General features: G+C 42.9%; 1 protein-coding gene across 3 annotated transcripts in view; it reads right to left on the minus strand.

Annotated features, from left to right (window-relative positions):
* Nucleotides 1–2,151: 2,151 nt before the first annotated feature.
* Nucleotides 2,152–23,638, minus strand: part of LOC306842834 (liprin-alpha-1-like) — a 48,372-nt gene continuing 26,885 nt past the window's right edge. For all 3 annotated transcript variants that reach the window (XM_079373930.1, XM_079373928.1, XM_079373929.1), the window contains exons 17-28: nucleotides 22,536–22,660; nucleotides 22,204–22,373; nucleotides 20,883–20,979; nucleotides 17,012–17,093; nucleotides 16,169–16,369; nucleotides 14,356–14,531; nucleotides 12,257–12,354; nucleotides 12,005–12,180; nucleotides 8,698–8,766; nucleotides 8,489–8,627; nucleotides 6,692–6,757; nucleotides 2,152–4,311 (exon numbers count right to left, since the gene is read on the minus strand). In XM_079373930.1, the coding sequence (XP_079230056.1) occupies nucleotides 6,702–6,757; nucleotides 8,489–8,627; nucleotides 8,698–8,766; nucleotides 12,005–12,180; nucleotides 12,257–12,354; nucleotides 14,356–14,531; nucleotides 16,169–16,369; nucleotides 17,012–17,093; nucleotides 20,883–20,979; nucleotides 22,204–22,373; nucleotides 22,536–22,660 (1,389 nt within the window). In that variant the 3' untranslated portion in view covers nucleotides 2,152–4,311; nucleotides 6,692–6,701. The remainder of the gene's footprint in view (nucleotides 4,312–6,691; nucleotides 6,758–8,488; nucleotides 8,628–8,697; nucleotides 8,767–12,004; nucleotides 12,181–12,256; nucleotides 12,355–14,355; nucleotides 14,532–16,168; nucleotides 16,370–17,011; nucleotides 17,094–20,882; nucleotides 20,980–22,203; nucleotides 22,374–22,535; nucleotides 22,661–23,638) is intronic.

Here is a 23,638-nt window from a genome sequence, read left to right on the forward strand (position 1 = left end):
AAAAAAAAAAAAAAAAATTGCTGTTTGGCAATATTTAGGCTTTTGAGAAGCCTGTTTGTCGAAGGTGATATCAGAAGCATTTGTTATAAACGTTTAACTGGTTCCACAGTGTTTGCTGATTTTCACTTTATTTATTCGAGGTGTATCGGCGCGCATCCAAGCGTTCTTATTAGTTTTGCTTATAAATATTCTACTTTTGTTTCCACAGTGTTTAGATATTTTTAGTTTTGTATACTTTAAGTTATTTGACATTAAGCATAGCATGGTGTATGTTTATTAGTGAGTTTGAAGTTGTATTTTGTACGGTGATATCGGTATTATCAGGGTTTCCTCACCGTCATAAATCTATTAAACTGTAGACATTAAATGATGAAAGTGACTCATAATGCTTTATTTATTTTTATAAAGGTTCATCAGTTTCCAGACTGAAGACCAGCTAAATGTAAAAACAGTATTAATAAAATCCTCAAGTTATTAATCATGTGTGACAGTCAGGCTGATGAGACACGGGGCAACTCGCTGAGAATGGCACTGAATTTCTGTCTGGATACTTCAGATCTCACCAGCCTCTGGCGCTCAGCAGAACTCTGTATGAGTGAGTGTGTGTGTGAGAGTGTGAGTGAGAGTCAGTGTGTGTGTGAGTGAGTGAGTGTGTGTGTGAGTCAGTGTCTCTCAGAGCTCCGAACAGCTCGGTGGATCCGCGGGACTGACGGTAACCCCGAGCAGCTGCTGCAGGAGGTTCTCCGGTGCCGTGGCGGTGTTGCAGAGATCGCGACAGCAGCACCTGTAGGTGATCTCATAATCCAGGCCCTTGTGTGTGACAGTCCGGTTCGATCCGCAGAGCTCCGGTGACGCGCATCCCTGCAGAGCGAGCACGTGCACGCGCCCATAACGCCTCCAGCCGGAGGAGCAGCGCTCGTGCCCGCGGCACTCGGTGGTGATGTTGCAGCGCGCACCCGCGGCCGGCAGGGGGCAGAAGTGACACAGCAGCACCGCCGCGGCCGCGCGACCCGACAGCAGCACGACCAGCGCCAGCACAGCGGACCTGAGAGAGACACGTCACTGCCATCAGACTGAGGGGGGAACAGAATCTACTGCTAATTTACACACAAATGCTTTTATAAAGAAAAAAAAAAAAAAAAAAAAAAAAAAAAAACCCAAATGTTGTTAAGTAGGGTCACCGTGAAAGGTGAAGCTCTTCACTGAGAATATTGGAGTTCTAAATCAGGAAAGGCATTCTAAAGCGAAGATTGTGTGATAGATAATTGCAAGTTAGTATTAAACTCAAAAAGACTGAACAAATTGGCACGGATTACACACATTGCAGTTTATTGAAAGCAAAATGTAGGTCATTTAATATTTTATTTTTGCTATTTTATGTAGGCTATACACTAAAACACACACACACGGTAAATTGTATTGGGAGGGGTTGATATGAAAATAACTTAAGTTACACTACTTTTAAAATGTCATTACTTGACTACTTTTCATAGAAAGTCGTTGTTGCTTTTACTCATCTGTCCTGAGTTTGTTTGTTTGTTTGCATTCAATTCATATTCCCAGTGTGCATTTCAGTTACTCCTGATTTCTCTCAACATGCACCAGAGCTGTCGGTCAATACACCAGAAACACAGGAACTGGAGTCACTGACCTGACCTTACTGGACTAACTTCAGCTGCACTGAGTGATCGTGACTTCTGAAGTTCACGAGCTGCTGATCTCTGAACACAAACAGACTGAAGGGAATATTCACCTGCTGAGAGCCACAGAAGCTGAGTCCATCACTGCTGGAGATGAGCTGAGCTGAGAGAGAAACACAACCCATCACTTTAATTAACCCTTAATTATCAAGAAACCAGCTGCAGTCAATCAGCCTCCTGGCACAAATCTCCTTTCTGTAATGAGCTTTCACTCAGGGTTTTTAATGGTTATATATACTTTATATTAATAATAAAAAGTAAGTTTGTGATGCAGGCTGAATAAAACAGAAAAGAAGAGTTGAAGCCATTCTGGTAACATTGTTGAAAATGGAAATGACCTCAATCATGCAATTAAAATAATACACTAATCATATCTAAGTAACTTGAATTTGAGATTTATAAACAATCAGGACAGAAAATAACAGATACAGATACAAGACAATCATCTGTTCATAAAGACTTATTTTTATTGGCAGTGGAAAATAAGTTTCAGTATTTTATTGAAATGAAAGCAATAAATAATACTGTGATAAAAATAGTTCATAAGTACTTAGACTGTACATTATTTTAATTACAGGACCAGAAGATTTATTTAAATAAAGGACAATAAAAAGATAGTAACATGACTTAAATTGTACATGAGTGACTAGAGAATGTAAAATACAAAACAAAACAAGAGACTGGGATATGATTCCAGCCCATGCTTTTGATATCATCCAAAAATGACAATTCAGTTCCTACATAAAGGCTGATAACATACGATATCAAAAAGGTCATTGAAAACAACAGGACTGGGCTCGAAACATAAGGCTTCGTTACAGTGTTACGATACAGACGCAGGGATCGAGCTGACAGGCCACTGCAGGATTGGTCCATCTGAGAGGAGAAACACACACTCTCTCACACACACACACACACACGTGCACACACACTCACTCTCTCTCACACACACACACACACATGCACACACACACACTCTCTCTCACACACACACACACACACACACACTCTCACACACACACACTCATGCTCGCGCACACACTCACACACGTTTGTTTTTGTGAAAAGTGGGTTCATCCCATAGGTGTAATGGTTTTTATACTGTACAAACTGTATGTGCTATTGCCCTACACCTAAACTTAGCCCTCACAGGAGACTGTGCATTTCTACTTTCCCCCAAAAAAAAAACTCACTCTGTATGATTTATAAGCGTTCTGAAAAGTGGGGACATGAGTCAATGTCCTGAAAAGTCACCTTCACCTTGCAATACCTGTGTTATACCTGTGCCATTATACACATTTATGTCCTCATTTGTCACAAAAACACACACACACACACACTCGCTCACACACACTAGCACGCATGCTTGTGCACACACGCACAAACACACACACACATACGCATGCTTGCGCACACACGCTCATGCTCACACACACACACACACACACACGCTCATGCTCACACACACACACACACACACGCATGCTTGCGCACACACACTCACGCTCATGCTCACACACACACACGCTCATGCTCACACACACACACACTCGCACAAACACACTCACACACACTCACGCTCACACACACACACACACACGCTTGCGCACACACACTCACGCTCATGCTCACACACACACACACTCGCACACACACACTCACGCGCACACACACTCACACACACTCACGCTCACACACACACACACGCTTGCGCACACACACTCACGCTCATGCTCACACACACACACACACACACACACACACGCTCATACACACACACGCTTGCGCACACACACTCACGCTCATGCTCACACACACACACACACGCATGCTTGCGCACACACACTCACGCTCATGCTCACACACACACACACACACACACACTCACGCTCATGCTCACACACACACACACACACACACACACACACTCACGCTCATGCTCACACACACACACACACACACACACGCTCACACACGCGCACACACACACACACACACACACACACACACACACACACAGATCTAACGCAGCACCAGGGAATGGATAAACAGTGACTTTAAGCCAAACAGATGCTAGAAAAACCTGGCATCAAGTCACATCTGTAGAAAGATGTATTCAAAATAGCCCTCATAATTATTACAAATTATGGCTTATCCAAGGGTTTGATTTTGGTATCAGAGGATATAAAACACGTACCAACCCAGATATTCACGCAACGCCATTGATTCAGGCCACTTTCTCACAAACAACAGGGGAACATCAGTTAAGAGAAGAGCAAAGTTCAGATAAATCACATAAAATACTTTTAGCTGGATGAATTCAAACAAAAGGAATAAGTATCTGAGGATAAAATACTCACTGAGAATGATAAGAATGAGATTACGCCTACAGACGGAAATGTACAAACTTTGGACTAAAAGAGTTGAACTGGATTAGGACAACAGAATTAAGAGGTGAGCAAATAAAATCAAGCAACAGTCGATACGAGACGCTGCTAAATTAGTGAATGTTCCTTTACTTTACATAAATAGAGGCATCAAATGTAGCGTTTGACAGCGTTCTGATGGGATGATGGTCTGTGACAGCGGTCCTCGTCCTCCTCCGCTGCACCTGAGGAAACACACGGGAGTGAGAAACACATCCTTAGGACAGAAGAGAAGAAATAAAGTCTGAAGATTAAGGCTACGCAGTTCCTGAGAATCTTCCTGAAGGCCCGTTCACACCAAGACCGATAGCTATAGAGAACTATATTAGAAACTATATTTAACTATATTAAAAACTGAATGTATTTAAAAAAGAAATTGTGTTGCAATATACAATATTATTCAAAAGTTTAGGGTCAGTATATTTTTATTTTTCATTTTTTTAAAGAAATGAATGCTTTAGTTCAGGAGGGATGTGTTAAATGAATAAAGAGTCATAGTAAAGACACGCTGTTAGAAAAGATTTCTATTTTGAACAAATGCTGCTCTTTTTAACTTTGTATTCATCAAAGAATCAAAGAAAAAAGTATCACGTTCCAAAAAACAATATGAAGCAGCAGAACAGTTTCAACACTCATAATAAATCAGTATATTATTATGATTTCTGAAGATCATGTGACACTGAAGACTGGAGGAATGATGCTGGAAATACAGCTGCAGATCACAGAAATACATTCGTTTTTTTCTGTATTTTTGATCGAATAAATACAGCCTTGATGAGCAGAAGAGACTAACTTAAAAACAACATTAAAAGTCTTACTGATCCCAAACTTTTGAGCGGCAGTATATACAGTGGTGTGAAAAAGTGTTGGCCCCCTTCCTTCCTGATTTTTTTTTTTTTTGCATGTTTGTCACACTTTAATGTTTCAGATCATCAAACAAATTTAAATATTAATTCAAAGATAACAAGTAAACACAACATGCAGTTTTTAAATGAAGGGTTTTTTTATGAAGGGAAAACAAAATCCAAACCCACATGGCCCTGTGTTTGGACAATGATCCAGAACACACCAGCAAATCCACCTCTGAATGGCCGAAGAACAACTAAATGAAGACTTTGGAGTGGCCTCGTCAAAGTCCTGACCTGAATCCTAATGAGATGCTGTGGCATGACCTTAAAAAGGTGGTTCATGCTCAAACCCTCCAATGTGGCTGAACTACAACAATTCTGCCCAGATGAGTGGGCCATTCCTCCACAGCGCTGTAACAGACTCAGTGCAGGTTATCACAAACACTTGATTACAGCTGTTGCTGCTAAGGGTGGCCCAACCAGTTATTAGGTTTAGGGGGAAGCACTTCTTCACACAGGGCCATGTGGCTTTGGATTTTGTTTTCCCTTCATAATAAAAAACTTCATGTTGTGTTTACTTGTGTTATCTTTGATTAATATTTAAATTTGGGGGTGGTGATGGCGCAGTGGATAAGACACATGCCTTTGGTGTGAGAGACCCGGGTTCGAATCCACTGTGAGACACCAATGTGTCCCTGAGCAAGACACTTAACCCCTAGTTGCTCCAGAGGCGTGCGACCTCTGACATATATAGCAATTGTAAGTCGCTTTGGATAAAAGCGTCAGCTAAATGAATAAATGTAAATTTGTTTGATGATCTGAAACATTAAAGTGGGACTAACATGCAAAAAAATAAAGAAAATCAGGAAAGGGGCCGACACTTTTTCAGACCACTCTATCTTTATAGTTTACTTCATACTTTATAGTGACCAGGCCTTAAGTGCCATTCTTCCAATATCTGAAGTATCTTCTTAAGAAGGCTTTAGTGTTGTCATCTGATTGTATGGCGCTCTCATTTGTGCTCAAAATTACATCCACAGTAATATTAATACGGAATATGTCTATATGGCTGGAGTAATGTTGTGCTGCTCAATTTTAAAATGATCTTTACAAACAATCTTTTCAGCAATTCAAAATCTAAATGTTGTCTTTAGAACGATCTTGGCAGAAAAAGGTAACATTATTCGTGTTTCTGGGAACGCAAAACTTTATTCTAGAGTTAGAGAATAAGAATATATCCATTAAGAAGAATTTAATTCTTAAGAATCCCATCGCAGAAGCACGACGAGCTGCAGAATTTGACTGTAACAGGTATGAATTATGATTCTGAGTGCGGTTCAGAAAGCACACGTGAAGAGCATGTGTTTGAGTCGAACGAGTACAGGCCGTTCACAAAGCAACCCGAGAGCTGAAAATAAGCACCAACGAGATGCCTTGTCTACCGATGGAGGATACTAAGCTGACTTTACGCTTCTTTTCATTTGGGGGTAAAATACGAGCCGTCAGCTGTCTCTGCTGCAGGGTTCTTTAAGAGCTTCTGAACAATCTCTGGTCATCATTCAAAATTTCAGAAACAAAACGTAATATCAATTTTAAATGGGTCCAATAATATGACAGTTGTACCATTTGTTCAGTGACGTACACAAATTTTCATCCAGTAAAATGCTTGATTGACTGTAAGGCATCATGAAGAGGCTCGTGTGAGAGAAGGACTCACCTGACACAGATCAGCAGGAGTAGGTTCTGACAGCAGCAGAATCCAGACGCTGTACACACACACTCCCTGCAGAACCACAGCACACACATTAGAGAGAAAGACACACACACACCCTGCAGAACCACAGCACACACATTAGAGAGAAAGACACACACACACACACACCCTGCAGAACCACAGCACACACATTAGAAAGACACACACACACACACACCCTGCAGAACCACAGCACACACATTAGAGAGAAAGACACACACACACACACTCCCTGCAAAACCACAGCACACACATTAGAGAGAAAGACACACACACACACTCCCTGCAGAACCACAGCACACACATTAGAGAGAAAGACACACACACACACACACACACATTCCCTGCAGCACACACATTAGAGAGAAAGACACACACACACACACATTGCACGGGCAGACAGGCAGACGCACGGACACACAGGCAGACGCACGGACACACAGGCAGACGCACGGACACACAGGCAGACGCACGGGCACACAGGCAGACACACGGACACACGCACGGGCACACAGGCAGACGCACGGACACACAGGCAGACGCACGGACACACAGGCAGACGCACGGGCACACAGGCAGACGCACGGGCACACAGGCAGACGCACGGGCACACAGGCAGACGCACGGGCACACAGGCAGACGCACGGACACACGCACGGGCACACAGGCAGACGCACGGACACACAGGCAGACGCACGGACACACAGGCAGACGCACGGGCACACAGGCAGACACACGGACACACGCACGGGCACACAGGCAGACGCACGGACACACAGGCAGACGCACGGACACACAGGCAGACGCACGGGCACACAGGCAGACGCACGGACACACAGGCAGACGCACGGACACACAGGCAGACGCACGGACACACAGGCAGACGCACGGGCACACAGGCAGACGCACGGGCACACAGGCAGACGCACGGACACACGCACGGGCACACAGGCAGACGCACGGACACACAGGCAGACGCACGGACACACAGGTAGACGCACGGACACACAGGCAGACGCACGGACACACGCACGGGCACACAGGCAGACGCACGGGCACACAGGCAGACGCACGGACACACGCACGGGCACACAGGCAGACGCACGGACACACAGGCAGACGCACGGACACACGCACGGGCACACAGGCAGACGCACGGACACACAGGCAGACGCACGGACACACGCACGGGCACACAGGCAGACGCACGGACACACGCACGGGCACACAGGCAGACGCACGGGCACACAGGCAGACGCACGGACACACGCACGGGCACACAGGCAGACGCACGGACACACAGGCAGACGCACGGACACACAGGCAGACGCACGGACACACAGGCAGACGCACAGGCACACAGGCAGACGCACGGGCACACAGGCAGACACACGGACACACAGGCAGACGTACGGGCACACAGGCAGACGCACGGGCACACAGGCAGACGCACGGGCACACAGGCAGACGCACGGGCACACAGGCAGACGCACGGGCACACGCACGGGCACACAGGCAGACGCACGGGCACACAGGCAGACGCACGGGCACACAGGCAGACGCACGGGCACACAGGCAGACGCATGGGCACACAGGCAGACGCACGGGCACACGCACGGGCACACAGGCAGACGCACGGGCACACAGGCAGACGCACGGGCACACAGGCAGACGCACGGGCACACAGGCAGACGCATGGGCACACAGGCAGACGCACGGGCACACGCACGGGCACACAGGCAGACACACGGACACACATACCATCCAGCTGTGGTTTCTTGGCCAGTGCGTCAGCAGTGCTCACTCTGAAGCTGGCGGGCAGTGTGTCGGCAGAGCGCACGTCTTTGGGCCGGAACTTCTTCCTCCAGGATGGCGCGCGGCGGAAGTTCTTGTCGTCGTCCTGCAGAGACACGGCTGTGCTGTGAAGCGCTCGGATGCCATATGCCAATGAAGGAGCAGACTGAACTCACCTCTTCGAACCTCCGCTCCGTTCCTGCAGCCAGCAGACGGCTGTACTCCTGCTCCAGCATCGCCCTGGCCTGCACACACACACACACACACCTGAGCACCACACTGATCCACAGCTCTGCACAACATGACTAGGGATGCACCAATATGAATATTTTGGCTGATATCGATAAGCGATAATTCTTTATATTTGAAGGGCGGTAACATATGTAGGCCGATAAATCTATATCCAATTGTTTATCTAATTTTGGAGTGCTCGATTACAAAAAAGGTCTTGTCATTAAAATCCACATCCCAAACATTTCAACATAAACAGCCTAGTTTGAACAGTGTATGCTTGAAAAATCATTTTACTCTCCTTTCACCAGTAAACTGAAGCTCTCTAATGCTCTACTAACTTAAACGCATTATGAGATAAATCAGATATACATAAAATAAATAATATTACAATGTAGATTTTCACAAAAGGCAGCAAATGTGAACTTAACTGTCATGGAGGTGTAGCTCTGTTGTGAACGTGCTCAACGCACAAAACACAGCGCACGCAAACATTCCACAAAATTACTTACAGTAATGTTCAAATCTTAATTTGTTGTAGCCTTTATGACAGACTTGCCCTGTCCTTTTCAAAGTGATTCTAATCATATTTCAAGCATTTCAAAACCATTGTGGTGAACGGTGCACATCTGAAGTGTCTCTGAAAGAATTATTTATCGACTAAGATATCGGCCAAATTTTATTATCGGGCCGATACCAGTAAAAATGGACATTTATCGGCCGATACAGATATGGTGGCAGATGCATCCCTAAAAATAACATACTGACCACAACACAAGACTTACTGCAAGTCAAGTCACCTTTATTTATATCGCGCTTTTAACAACACAGATTGTGTCAGTAATCATACAAATTCATTTCATTATTTTAAAATTTCATTATTGAATTCAAAGATGTCCTTGTCTAGCTCAGTTTAGTTTAAATAGTATCTGTGAAATCAAATTGACGATAATCGCTAGAAATGAAGTGTCCCCAACTGAGCAAGCCAGAGGAGACGGCGGCAAGGACCCAGAACTCCCTCTGAGACAGAATGGAGGAAACACCCTTGGGAGAAACCAGGCTCAGTTCTCCTCTGGCCAGGATATTATTGTTCATTTATTGTTTAATTTAAATTTTAAATGTATAAATGTATTATATTTCTAAGAATAATAGTATTATGTAGTTAGGTATTTTATCATATTTTTAGTTATTTTCTGCACTGCACACGTCACGTTCATGAAGGAGTTCCTTAAGCAATCAGAGATCATACTAGGGCTGCACAATGTTGGGAAAAACTTTTTTTTTCTGCGATATATATTGCGATATGAAAAAAAAAAAATATATATAAATCACCAGATGACTTGAACAGCTCTATTTAGAAAGAAATGATCAATGATTAGGGTGATTTTGTAGGTGAATAAATCATCATAGAAAATAAGCAAATGACAAACAGATAAATAAAATGAAAAATGATACAAATGAAATAAACAGTGCATTATATTCTTCAGGTAAGTCTCACAGTATTCAGGTACAGATATTGAATAAATCAAATGTAAAATAACACTGCATAGTTTTCTCTGTATAAATTAAATCTAATACATCTGTTAAAGCTACAAAAGTGATCTTTTGTTGTTTGATTAACATTCATGACACAGAAAGCCTCATTAAACTGCAAAAAAAAATCCTTATAATCAGTGATGCTGTCTACACTGGAGACCCCGCCAGTCAACTGATGCTTCGTTCGGTTTATGACTGACACAGAGTTCAAGTTATTTGCAGCGGTTCCAGTGTAGACAGACTCTAGCTGTTGCGGGGCGACATGACAGCCGGTCACGTCCAGTGTAATCGTGTCTGTGTGCGAGCAAAGAACACATCAGTATAAATATAATGCAGTATTCTAAACATTGCACATCCTGTGATGTGACTATTACAGATGCGCATGTCGATGCTGAAACTATATATGGTGCAGCCCTAGATCACACAGATTCAAACACAGGGCTCCGCTGTTCAAAACAAATCTGACTGGATCAAATGCTGAAAACTGCTTTGGGCATGTGCTGTTCAAAACACTGTAGAAGGATTGATCCCAAATATCAAGATTATCCTGGTCCCAGCAGAAGACTGCATTAGGAGCAAAATGTAATAGAAATGTAAACCTGATCAAATGATTGATAACATTTGTATCATACTCCTTTATATTTAGCACTTGCTTGTTTAAAATTACAGTGATAAAAAAAGAAGTGTTATCAAAGAAGCCTTTCAGTACAGTATAGAAGAAGAATTATAGAAGACAACTGTTAAAATCAAAAAAAATTATATACTTACTTTAAACCACTGTATATAAATGACGATGACACAATCATTTGACCCTGGACAATGTTTTGAAACTCAGATTTATATATCATCTGAAAGCTGAATAAGTATGGTTTGTTATGATCGGACAATATTTGTCTGAGATACAACTATTAGAAAATCTGGAATCTGAGGGAGCAAAAAAATCTAAATATTGAGAAAATCTCCTTTAAAGTTGTTCAAATGAAGTTCTTAGCAATGCATATTACTAATCAAAAATTATTAATTACGGTAGGAAATTTACTAAATATCTTCATGGAACATGATCTTAATATCCTAATGATTTTTGTCATAAAAGAGAAATGTATAATTTTGATCCATACAATGTATTGTTGTCTATTGCTACAGATATACCTGTGCTACTGATGACTGCTTTTGTGCTGCAGGGACACAGATATTTATTGATTTGTTGTGGGTCAGATGAGGGTCTGAATGTTTAAAAGAAATTGAAAATGGAAGGAAATATTTGTTTTATTGTGCTGTTTTCTGTCTATTTGAATAAAAATGAATAAAGTGACCCATTGCTGACTGTTCTACCTGTTGTTCTTCACACATCTAGTAACCTACACTGTGATTGATATGAAGTCCTATTTACTTATTTTTTTTTTTTATGCATTTAGCAGATGCTTTTATCCAAAGCGACTTACATTGCAATCAAGTTACAGTTTTTACATTTTACCAGCTCTTGCTTTCAAAGCTCCATTTAGAGCATTGAAGATGTGGATCTGGTGACCTGGGGTCTAGTCTGTATCTGGATCCAATGCTACTTCAAAAACAGCACAAATGTAACATGGATTGGCTAATTCTGGATGGCAAAACACAGGATTTCCAAACCAGATGAAACGTTTTGAATACTATGGCCCAGGAGTGGCTGGTCTGAGATCAGATGACCGGTTTCTGGTCTGACCGTTAGTCTCTCACCTGTGTGCACTGTGTAGGGATCTGCAGCAGCAGCGCCAAGGCGTTGTGGTCGAAGGACTCATCCAAAGCGAGGAGCGCTCCGTGAACGCCGCTCTCCAGAAGATTGGCTGCGTACTCCTTCAGTCCGATGGCCTGGACCCAGCTGAGCACGCGCTCGTTGGTCCACACCAGCACGTCTGCAGCGGCAGCAGCGTTAGCACACACTCACACGCAACACAGACACACAAGCCAACCAGAAACCAGCACGCTCACCTTTGACCTCCACCTGGGACTCGTCACGTCTCCGCTCCAGCTCTTTCCTGTCGTAGTTCAGTCGTCTCAAACACATCACGCCGCACTGAAAACTGTTCCTGCAGAGCCACAGAAACACTGTCTGGTCAAGCATTCATACCGCAATCAATTAGAGAATGTATATCATTTAACTCATTTAAGCATCATTTAAGAAATGGCTTCTTCATAATCAACAACGTCATCATTAATCTTGATAAGCTGCTTTTATTATTATTCATTTATATTTTATCATCATTTTGTATAATCTGTTGTTTAATTGTATTTTAGAAAGTTGTTTATAATTTTAGGTTGTATTTTATTGTTTTTCTATTTTCTTTCTTTTATTTTTCTAGTTTTTTTGGCCTAATAACAATGAATACTGATTAATTTACACTTTTTGTGAAAAAAAAAGGAAAAAACGGTGAGCATTCAGCACAGTGAAAATTCAGCTTCGATCACACGAATAAAATTACATTTTAAAATAAATTCAAATAGAAAGCAGTTATTTTAAATAGTAAAAATATTTCACAATATCACTGCTGTATTGCTGCATTTTGGATCAAAGAAATGCAGGCTTGGTGAGCAGAAGAGACTTCTTTAAAAAAAACAAAAAAATAAAAAAATCTTGCGGTTCAAGATCTTTTGACTGGTAGTGTTTAAGTTCAGAGATGAAATCTGCCTCTGTAGTGCCATGAGTCAATGTGATTGCAACTTTAACTTAAAAGATAAAATAATGTTTAGTAAAGAACTACACTACCCACAATCCCATAGAGAGATCCACCAATCAGAGAAGTCACCGTTACCATGGGAACCACTCACTCCCATGAAGCACAGCAGAGGCTGTAAGGAGTCAGTCTCCCTGTATTCTAAACATGGTGTTTCATAACTGTACTGTTGATTTGGATTCAATTAGTCTCTCTCACATCAAACTCATTCAAATCTACCATAAACTTGATGAACTGGCCAAGTTCAAGATGAACAGAACTGTTCAATTCAGCGCCTAAACTCTTTAACGTCAATCATCTGAAACGCCCTAGTTTCATTACCTGTTCAACATAATTAGGAGTTTGAGTGCCAGCTGTTATTGTAAACAGTGATTGGCCCAAAGCAGACGTCCACACCTCACACGGGTATGAAACGGTTATTCACCGGTAATGTCGTAACCTGTCATCCGGGAGTGGTTCTGTTCACACGTGATCTGTGTGTTCTGGAGGAGCTGTGAGTGTGTGCAAGTGCTGCATGAACACTCGGGCTGGGAATCCTCACTGGCTTCACAATAATTAGATTCGGTTCTATTCTATCACCATGCATCACGATTAGCATTTTTATTAAATTCAAAATACACAAGCAAACAAAGTAACAAAGGGGGAAAAGACAATTACAAGTGATAATCAAACAACACTTTCAGTATCTGAGAGTGCTTTATGTATCTGAAAGTTTACGGATAATCGTAATTATGGGTTTTTCTGTTTTCCTCAGCATTATTGCTCATGAGCTTTAACTGGCTGCATTCACACATGCACAGATCGGTTTCCACATATCAGATGTTTTGTCCTCTTCTGAAAACATAACTCACTGTGTTTGCATCAATTCTGTATCATATAATACTCGGAGATGCAGTGCGTTTCAGGACAAACAAACACACGTCTAATAAGTACTGCATTCCTAACGGCGGAAATGGAAGCATATCTAAAGTCAAACACTGAAATGACGAAAGTCAAGCAATGCACACGTGTCTCTCAGCATATTCTGTGCAACGAAGCCGCCGTGATTCTCTCTAGCGCACACCTGCCAAAATGTGCATCGATCTCGAATTTAAAAATAGTGGGTGTTCCTTAATACTGGCGTGACAAGCACGTCTGTGAATAACGTCAGTAGGCTATAATCGATTACGCTCTATTACTGCATCGAAACAGAATCATCCACGTCTGCATTTCAACACTCCTAATGTACATGAAGTGCACCTTCAAGTTAAACAGGCCTGGCTTATAACTCTTATTTGACATTTTATGACTGGGAAAAATACTTCTGGAACCCAGACTGTGGTCAGTGACGTACATCCGGTGCTGCTGGTGACTGACCTGTGGAAGCTGTCCACCATTTTGAGCTGACTGCGCAGGTCTTTCTTGGTCAGATGATCCAGCATACGAGCGTCGACCAGCGACTCCATGAAGTAGCTGCGGTACTGAGGTAAACCGAGGCTGGGCAGCCAGTCGTTCCCGATCCACTCGTGGTTCATGTCGCCGTAGGCCAGAGTCTGAGTGTCAACAGCACACACATTCAGTCAGAACACCACTTAAACAATACTAACAACACAAAACATCATAACCTCAGCGTTGAGTTCAGAAGAGTCATTACTCAGATTGATCACAAACACAGATAAGAGAGAGCTCCTCCTGTCTTCAAATGTGATCCAGAAACACTCAGGGGTCTGAACGAATGGTTTCAGACATAAAGACCAGCAGATGCTGCCTAACATGATGAAGAACTGCAGTGGATCTCACAAACCCATCAAAACAGACACATCCAGCTCACATCTCAGCCTCAAACAAAACCATCGGGTTTCCTGCTAAACATCTCAATGGGATGCATTTCCCCAAAACTAAGCACTGGTGAAGTGAGATGTGAGCTGAATGTGTTCCTGACGGATTCATGAGGTGTCTGCTCCTGCACCTGTTCTCCAATGAACACATCAGAAGAGAAAGACGGAGGTTCAAACCTGGGCCCAGCTGCCCTCCTCATCCTCCTGGTGTTAGCAGGTTAGCATGTGGAGCGAGAGGGGAGTCAGTCGTGGAAATAACACACATCGTGATACAGTAAATCAGCACAGCGCTGCATGCAGATGAGTACAGAGAGCAGCGAAGCATTAGCGTTAGCGTGACTGACCGTGGGTGGCGTGGCGGCCAAACTCTCCATCTCCTCGTGCGTGAGCCAGACATTTCCAGAAGACTACAGAGATCCGTGAGCGAGGAACAAGTGAGGAAAGATGGAGTGACAGAAGACATTAGGAGAGCAGAAGTATCTGTTATTGAGCTGCAGGAACATTAGTAAAAGTGATCACAAACATCCCATCAGGTGTTAATGTGAGGCATGCGAGAGAGAGAGAGAGAGAGAGACGTACTACGGTAAAATCAACAGATTTACCACGCTTCTGCGGTTTACCAGCAACAGTCTCAGGCCACAAACCTCAGGATTTCACGTCCAGATGCCGCAAACTCAGTGAGGTAAAGAATCATAAATAACCCTCCCGTGATCCGGAGAAAAATCGTCTTTTTTTTTTTCCTGGCAAAAATGTATTTAAAACGTGATTAAAAAATTCCAGGTTTGTTGTGGTCGTTTATAGAGCTGCAAATTTGGCCGAAAGTTTGTTATGTATCAATATGGCTATAAATTATAGTAATAATGATGCTATTAATAATTATTATTATTACTACTATTACTAAATAAAACTACACAGAAACAAAATAAGAAATATTATAAATATTCAAAATATTTCACAGTAAAATAATAATAATAATAATAATAATAATTAGTATTTAAGAAAAAAAAGATTTTACATGAGTGTAAAATTATAATATTAATGGCGGTCTTGTTGGTGTTGTTTTGATGGAAAAGTGTAGGAAGCCTTTGAATGTTCTCTGTTGATAAACGTTTGTGAAGATGGTCGGTTCGTGATGTGTTCCCAAACGCATGCTAAAGCGACTCAAACACTACATCACAGCCTTTACCATCTGATGATCGCACGGAGCCATGGCTGAGATTAATCACGCAGCTCTGCAGTTTGTACGAGCGATACGCTCGTCGTCTAGACTGATCTGAGGACAGAACCTCCCAGTGTCTGCAGGAGCCGAACGCTGATATATTAGAGGGTTCTTTAATGGATCAGTCTCCTACCGTTCTGGAGGTAGGTGGCGCTGACGGGCTGGTGAGCGACATGATCTCCTGAATGGCGAGGCGTAGTTTGAGGCGGTGGAGAGGGTTGCTGATGCCGATCTCGCGCTGGATCTCTGTGTCGGACAGGGCAGACATGATGGCACCGCTCTTCACGTTGGCACGGCACGCCGCTACGTACCACGCAGGCATCCCGACCCACAGCTGAGAGAAAACAACAACAACACAGCCAATGAGAATCACAAGACTGAGAGCTTCCTCCTAATCAGCCTCTCCCTGTGCCACATACAAACCAAACCACAACTGCTCTCTCCTCAGGAATCACCAGAACTCGTCACACACACACTCTCACACACACACACACACACACACACACGGACTATAGAAGGGAGGTTTCTACACTCTTTGAATGGAGTTGTACTCCTAATCTGAAGTTGAATGTCCTAAAAACAAAGGAAATGTTGTTTGATTTCTGACGGAGGACAAATGCTGTTTTGCCATTGTTTATTAATGGTCAGGACATTGAAAATGTTTAGTGTTTTAAGTTTCTCAGGGCTCTGCAATTCTAAAGTGGGACAACAACCTAAGAGGCATTATTAAAAAATCCCATCAAAGGCTTTTTTCTTAAGACAGCTTAAAAAGTTTGGTGTTTTTTATTTTTATTTTCAAATTGGCGTTTTTTCCCAAAAAAGTTTAAATTTTTATAGATCTGTCATTGATAGCGTGCTGTCTTTCTCAATTATAGTGTTGTGCCATTTGACAGCTGCAACGATCTGCTATTGCATGTGCAATGTTTTCCAGATGATGCAGCGCTGATATAACGGTGTAATTTAGCTGTATTCGTACCTCGAGCCACACCACCACCGTGGGCCCGTCCCACTGAGCGAAGGGCAGACCCTGCCGACAGGCTTCCTCCAGTAACTCGTGTCTGCAAACACACAGAAAACATCATGAGCACACATGCAGAGAGCACGGTTTACACTCCAAACATGTAAGATTGATTCAGACAGAGCATGAGAGGTGTGAGCCGTGAGGAAACAGCAGCTGCATTAGCAAGAGAAAGATTCCAGACCAGATCAGTGCAAAACATCGCTTTTTCATTCAGATTCTTCATCATGTGCAAATCGATCACCAGACGCCATACAACTTTCCAAACCATCTCAATACCAATGCTATTCAACACTTCTTGTTACCTACTTCATTTATTAATTTTTTAATGATGAAAGGGGAGTAAACTAGATTTTCTTTCTATTTTTGGGTGAACTTGTCAGGATAGAGGGTGAATCTAGAATCTGTGTTTGCACACTGGGACAAATATTCTTAAACTCATTTTCTTCATTCTTCTCTAAACAAGAGGTTTAGAAACATTTCATGACAAACTGAAGAGAAAGTAGCAGTGTACCTTCTGAAGGCAATGTAGAAGCACCATGTTTGTTTGTTCTTTTGGCATAGTATTACGTTACGCTGTTACGCATGCTAACATGCATCGGATCATGCTGAAGAATGAAGAGGACTAAACCACAGTCTGAGCAAGACCCATGATGCACTTCAGCAGAGGAGACGCTGGCGTCAGCTTCAAAGAGCTCTGAATGATCCCAGCCGAGGAAGAAGGGTCTTATCTAGCGAAACGATCAGTCATTTTCTAAAGAAAATAAAAATGTATATACCTTTTAACCTCAAACGCTTGTGTTGTGTAGCTCTGTGCACTCCGGTTCATGACAGTTAGGGCATGTGGAAAAACTCCATCTCATTTTCTCCAACTTCAAAATCGTCCTATATCGCTGCAGAAGTATCGACCCAGTGTTTACAAAGTGAACATGCAAAGAAGGTCAAAAGCCCTTTACAAATAAAGGTAAAACAGCGATGCAGGACGATTTTGAAGTTGGAGGAGAAAATGAGATGGAGTTTTTCCACATGCCCTAACTGTCAAGAATGCAGAACTAGACAAGATGAGTGTTTGAGGTTATGAAATATACAACTTGTAATTTTTTAATTTTTTTAAGAAAATGACTGATCGTTTCTAGATAAGACCCTTCTTCCTCGGCTGGGATCATTCAGAGCTGTCTGAAGCTGTGTTTAAACTGCATTTTGGAAGCTCAAACTGGCGGGCACCATAGAAGTCCATTATACGGAAAGAAATCCTGAAATGTTTTCCTCAAAAAACATAATTTCTTTACAACTGAAGAAAGAAAGACATGAACATCTTGGATGACAAGGGGGTGAGTACATTATCTGTAAATATTTGTTCTGGAAGTGAACTACAACACCGAATTAACTGAAACGATTAGCTTCTGTTAGAATAACCACACGTTTCTAAGGTAATAATTAAATTATTCCCTTCATCAAGTCTGGTTTCGCTGTGTGTTTCAAAGCGAAGCGGCACTTGGTTCAGACGATCGGCTGGTGATCCGGTGTTTTCTGCGTCTCAGAATGGCTCTGTTCACACTGAATGAATGCAGTCAACTCCTTTATTGCATGTTCTGTGAGTTTAGCACACATTTGGGAAAAACAGCCACCAGTTATGCTTTGTTTTCACGGCAGATTATTACAGCATTTCACTAGATTTGTAGTGAGACGTGTTTGTGTAAGCCTGTTTTCACTGAAGCTGGAGTTTAACTTCAAGATAAAAGCTCTGCTGCCGTTTCTGTCGAAATAAAAGCTTAAAGTGCAGCATGAATTACTGACAGAGCGGTTTAAACGCAGTCCAAACTCAAAATATCTCTTTCAAGTGTAGAAATTAGGAAAGTAGTATTGTAATTTCTACTGTAGTGTAAAGCAAAAATAATATACCTATGAAATATTCATTTTCATTTATTTTACAGTGCAATTGTTTTACAATATATGGCTCAGGCCTGTGATGAGGACACATCCCTCCCCGATGCACTCAACCACTTTTATTCACGGTTTGAAATGCAGAATGACACACCTGCACAAAAACTGCCCACACCTCCCAACGACCGGGAGCTCTGTCTGTGTCCAGCCGACGTAATCTATCTAGGATTAACCCACGCAAGGCTGCGGGTCCTGACAACATACCTGGCCGTGTTCTGAGAGACTGTGCTGCACAGCTGACAGATGTCCTAACAGATATCTTCAACACCTCGCTGAGCCAGGCAGTCGTCCCCAGGTATTTCAAATCCACAACAATCATACCGGTACCAAAGAAATCACCTGTGTCCTGTCTCAATGACTACCGTCCCATAGCACTGACTCCAATCATGATGAAGTGCTTTGCACAACATCAAAACCAGCCTCCCCAACACACTCGACCCGCTCCAGTTTGCATACCGTCCAAACCGCTCTACGGACGATGCAATTTCCTTCACCCTCCACCTGGCTCTTACCCACCTAGAAAATAAAGACTCCTATGTTAGAATGCTGTTCATTGACTTCAGCTCGGCATTCAACACAATAATCCCACAACAGCTCATAAATAAGCTAAACCTGCTGGGCCTTAACAATTCCCTGTGTAACTGGATCCTGGACTTTCTAACCGGAAGACCTCAGTCAGTCCGTGTCGGCCACAACACCTCGAGCACTACCACACTGAGCACAGGTGCCCCACAAGGCTGTGTGCTTAGCCCGCTGCTCTTCACACTGCTGACCCACGACTGCACTGCCAAGTTCAGCTCCAACCACATCATCAAGTTTGCTGAGGACACAACAGTGGTAGGTCTCATCAGCAACAACGATGAAACGCACTACAGAGAGGAAGTGGCACAGCTGGCTGAATGGTGTGGCACAAACAATCTGTCCCTCAATGTGGAGAAGACAAAGGAGGTTGTGATGGACTTCAGGAGAAACTCCGTTGACCACCCCCCACTGACCATCGACAGCTCGACTGTGGAGAGAGTCAGCAGCACTAAATTCCTGGGGGTGCACATCACAGAGGATCTCACCTGGACCACCAACACCATGTCTCTCTCCAAAAAGGACTACACTTTCTCCGCCGGCTGAAAAGAGCAAGTCACCCTCCACCCATCCTCACCACATTCTACAGAGGCACCATTGAGAGTGTGCTGACCAGCTGCATCACTGTCTGGTACGGGAACTGCAGTGCTGCTGACCGCAAGACCCTCCAGCGGACAGTGAACACAGCTGCAAAGATCATCGGTGCCCCTCTCCCCTCCATCCTGGACATTTTCCTTACACGATGCTCCAGCAAAACCAACAGCATCGTGAAGGACTCCACCCATCCCTCCCACAGTCTCTTCCAGCTCCTACCATCAGGAAGACGGTACCGGAGCACCAGAGCCCGCTCCGCCAGACTGCTCAACAGCTTTGATCACCCCCAAATCACCCCGCCCCCCTCTGAAACCCCATGCAAACCCCTACCTCCTGAAACATGGACCCCTCTTCACCCCTCTGGTTAGCGAGCAGACGCAACGGGGAAATGTTTGTTAGTAGAGCTTCACAGCAAGCCTGAGACATGCAGGGGTTTCTACCCATCATGCTTCACGACGGCGTGCGGTCACTTACCCTGAGTTTGGGCTATGAAAGAGTGTGTGAGAAGAGAGGAGGGAAGACAAGCATGATGAGCCACTGAGAGACTGATGGGAAGCAAGACATGAATCACAACAGATCACATTTCACAGTGAACAAAACTAAAACAGGTGGCGCTGTGATTGAACAGTGAAGCAGAGATGATGGCGGGAAAACATGATGAACTGGACTCATTTCTACTTCCTGTTTTAGAAGCTACTGACGTGTCACTCACTTCTTCTGCAGTTTTCGGTTCTTCTCTGCAGGGCCGCCCAGTTTTCCGAGCGTCATGGCGTCCTGTGTGCTTCCTCCATCAGGCGTAGCTGCCAGCGCTGCTCCACACAAACAAACACTGATCAGAGGAGCATGAGGCCTGTGCTGGGATCATTACATCTGCTTGTTCTCACTCCTACTGCGGTTTCAGCGGTCTGATCACTAAACACTCTGGACCCCGTCTGCTCTTGTATTTAGCTCATGTGTAAACGTTTAAACTACTATATAATGTATGGTAATAGCATAACCCCAAGTATCTGATTTCATCATTAAATTAAAATAGATTATTTTACTAGATAATCATGCACTGCCCGAAAAAAAAGAAAAAAAATGTACAATATTTAAATTGTTTTGCATGCAATCGATGACAGAGCACATGAGTCTAATATAATTCAATATTATTTTAGCTAAGCAGAATCATTAATGTTTTTATTTTCCGGTGTCAGTTCTGCCCTGTGCATTAGTCCAAGTCCAAGTCTATTCATATTCAATCTTGATGCTTAATACCGTAATTTTATGAACAGAACACTTTATAATAAGGTCTTATTTGTTAATATCAGTTAACTAAATCAGTTTACAAACTAAGAGTGAAAAATGTTTCTAAAGTTTTTAATCTTAACGTTAACTTCAACATTTACTTACACATTATTAAAATCAAAACTTGCATCTTTACTTTAATAGACCTAAGCTAATATTAACAATTAACAGATTTATTGTTATTAATGTAAAGATTAATAAATACTGCAAAAAGAAAAAAAAACGTTGATCACTGTTAGTTAAAGCATTAACGTTAAAGGGATAGGAAGTCACCATTGACTTCCATAGTATTTGTTTTTTCTACTATGGAAGTCAATGGTGCCCCAGAAGTGCTCTGTTTCCCACAATCTTCAGAAAATCTTCCTCTGTGTTCAGCAGAACAAACACATTCATACAGGTTTAGAACTGCTTGAGAGTGAGTAAATGACAGAATTTTTGGGTGAACTCTCTCTTTAACTAATGCGACCTTATTGGGAAGTGTTACCTGGTACTTTTTGTTTGTCTATATTGTCTATCATGTTTCTTAAAAGCAATCGTTTTTAAAATCCCATTTTAACCCTTCTCTATTTTGGCTTTCTAATCAAGTATCATGAGAGCATCATTATCTCATCAGATTCTCATTACTTCAATATTTTTAATTTAAATGAAGATAAAAGCAGATAAACAAATTATGACAGTGCAAAATAAGGCTTTGAAATCTGATTTCTGGTGAAGTGTTGCGTGACGAGGTGCGGGTGACGGCGCACCTGGCCCCGGAGACTCTTTCCCCACCGGACCGGGTCGGCCCTTCTCTTTCTTGGCGAACAGCCGGCCGATGGAGGTCTTGATGCTCTTCTTCTTGGCTCCTTTGTTGAGCGAGTCCTGACTGCTGTTGCTGCTGCTGGGATTGCTGCCCGCTCCGTCCTGCAGCCCGGCACTGGACACACACACGTTCACACACAAGTACACACACACACACACACACACGTACACACACACACACACACACACACACGTTCACACAAGTACACACACACACGTCACAGCTCTGCTCCTGTAGGAACGCTCATCATTTTAATGTCGGCGGTGTGTGACTGACCCCCGTATGTCTCGGATGTCCTCGTGGCTGGCGGTGTGCAGCGCTCCTTTATGGAGTCTCGTGGAGGACGGTGTGGACGGAGGAGACGTCTCACATCTGATCGTGGCTTTATCATCTTGTGCGCACTGAACACAAACACAAGCACTTTAAACAGCAGCATTAAACACTAGAACAGGATCATGTTTGTTGCCAACTTTCAATTTGATAAAAATGTTTCTTTCTTTCTAAAAATGTCAGGTATAAAATAATACACAAAGACTTGATTTATTAATGAATTGGGAGTGTTGTGTGTTCTGTCATCATTCAATCTCCCTCACATCGTTTCAAACCTGTATGACTGACTTTCTTCTGTGGAGCGCAACAAATAAAGTGTTGCTGTTCAACTCCAGTTGACTTTCATTATATCTTCTATGTTCCACAAAAGAAAGTACGTTTGGAAACAAGTTTCAGGGACAAAATGACGACAAGTGAACTGTCCATGTAATGCAGCTCATCTATGAATGCAAGTCTTCTTCAGTACACAAAAATGTCCCATAATGCTTTTTTTTTTTTTTAAATGCAGATTTGTAAAATACTGACTCTTCAAATGATTAATTTATAAGCAGGGCTTGCGAAAGCTTTCAGGATTTTTTCTGCCCATCTGCAAGCCTAATGATGGATGAAATATCAGATTCATAACATCACATGGACATGTTTCTCTAGATTACCTTCCTACGATGCTTCCGCAAATCGCTAGGCTGTTGGAAGCGCAAGCAAATGGAGAAAGAGAAGAAACAGGAAGTTAGCAGCATTTCATATATAAGCACAGAAGCAGGTGAACAGCAGCAGAAAGATTTAGAGACACGCAAACACACTGAGAAAAGCATGAGAGCATCATCGCTGGGGTCATGCAGGGAAGAGGATCACGCACACACACACACACACACACACACACACACACACAGAGAGAAAGACGACCATTCACTCTGGACGTTCACACCAAGCACCATGACGATAAAGATATGGTTCTAAAAATGATTCTCAATATTAGAGAATATCAGAGTCCACACCGCAGCTATAAAGGCACAGAGAAACAATATCCGCTGGAAACACTTGCAGAACTA

Source organism: Barbus barbus (genome assembly GCF_936440315.1).
Source record: "Barbus barbus genome assembly, chromosome: 23".
Classification (NCBI taxonomy): domain Eukaryota; kingdom Metazoa; phylum Chordata; class Actinopteri; order Cypriniformes; family Cyprinidae; genus Barbus; species Barbus barbus.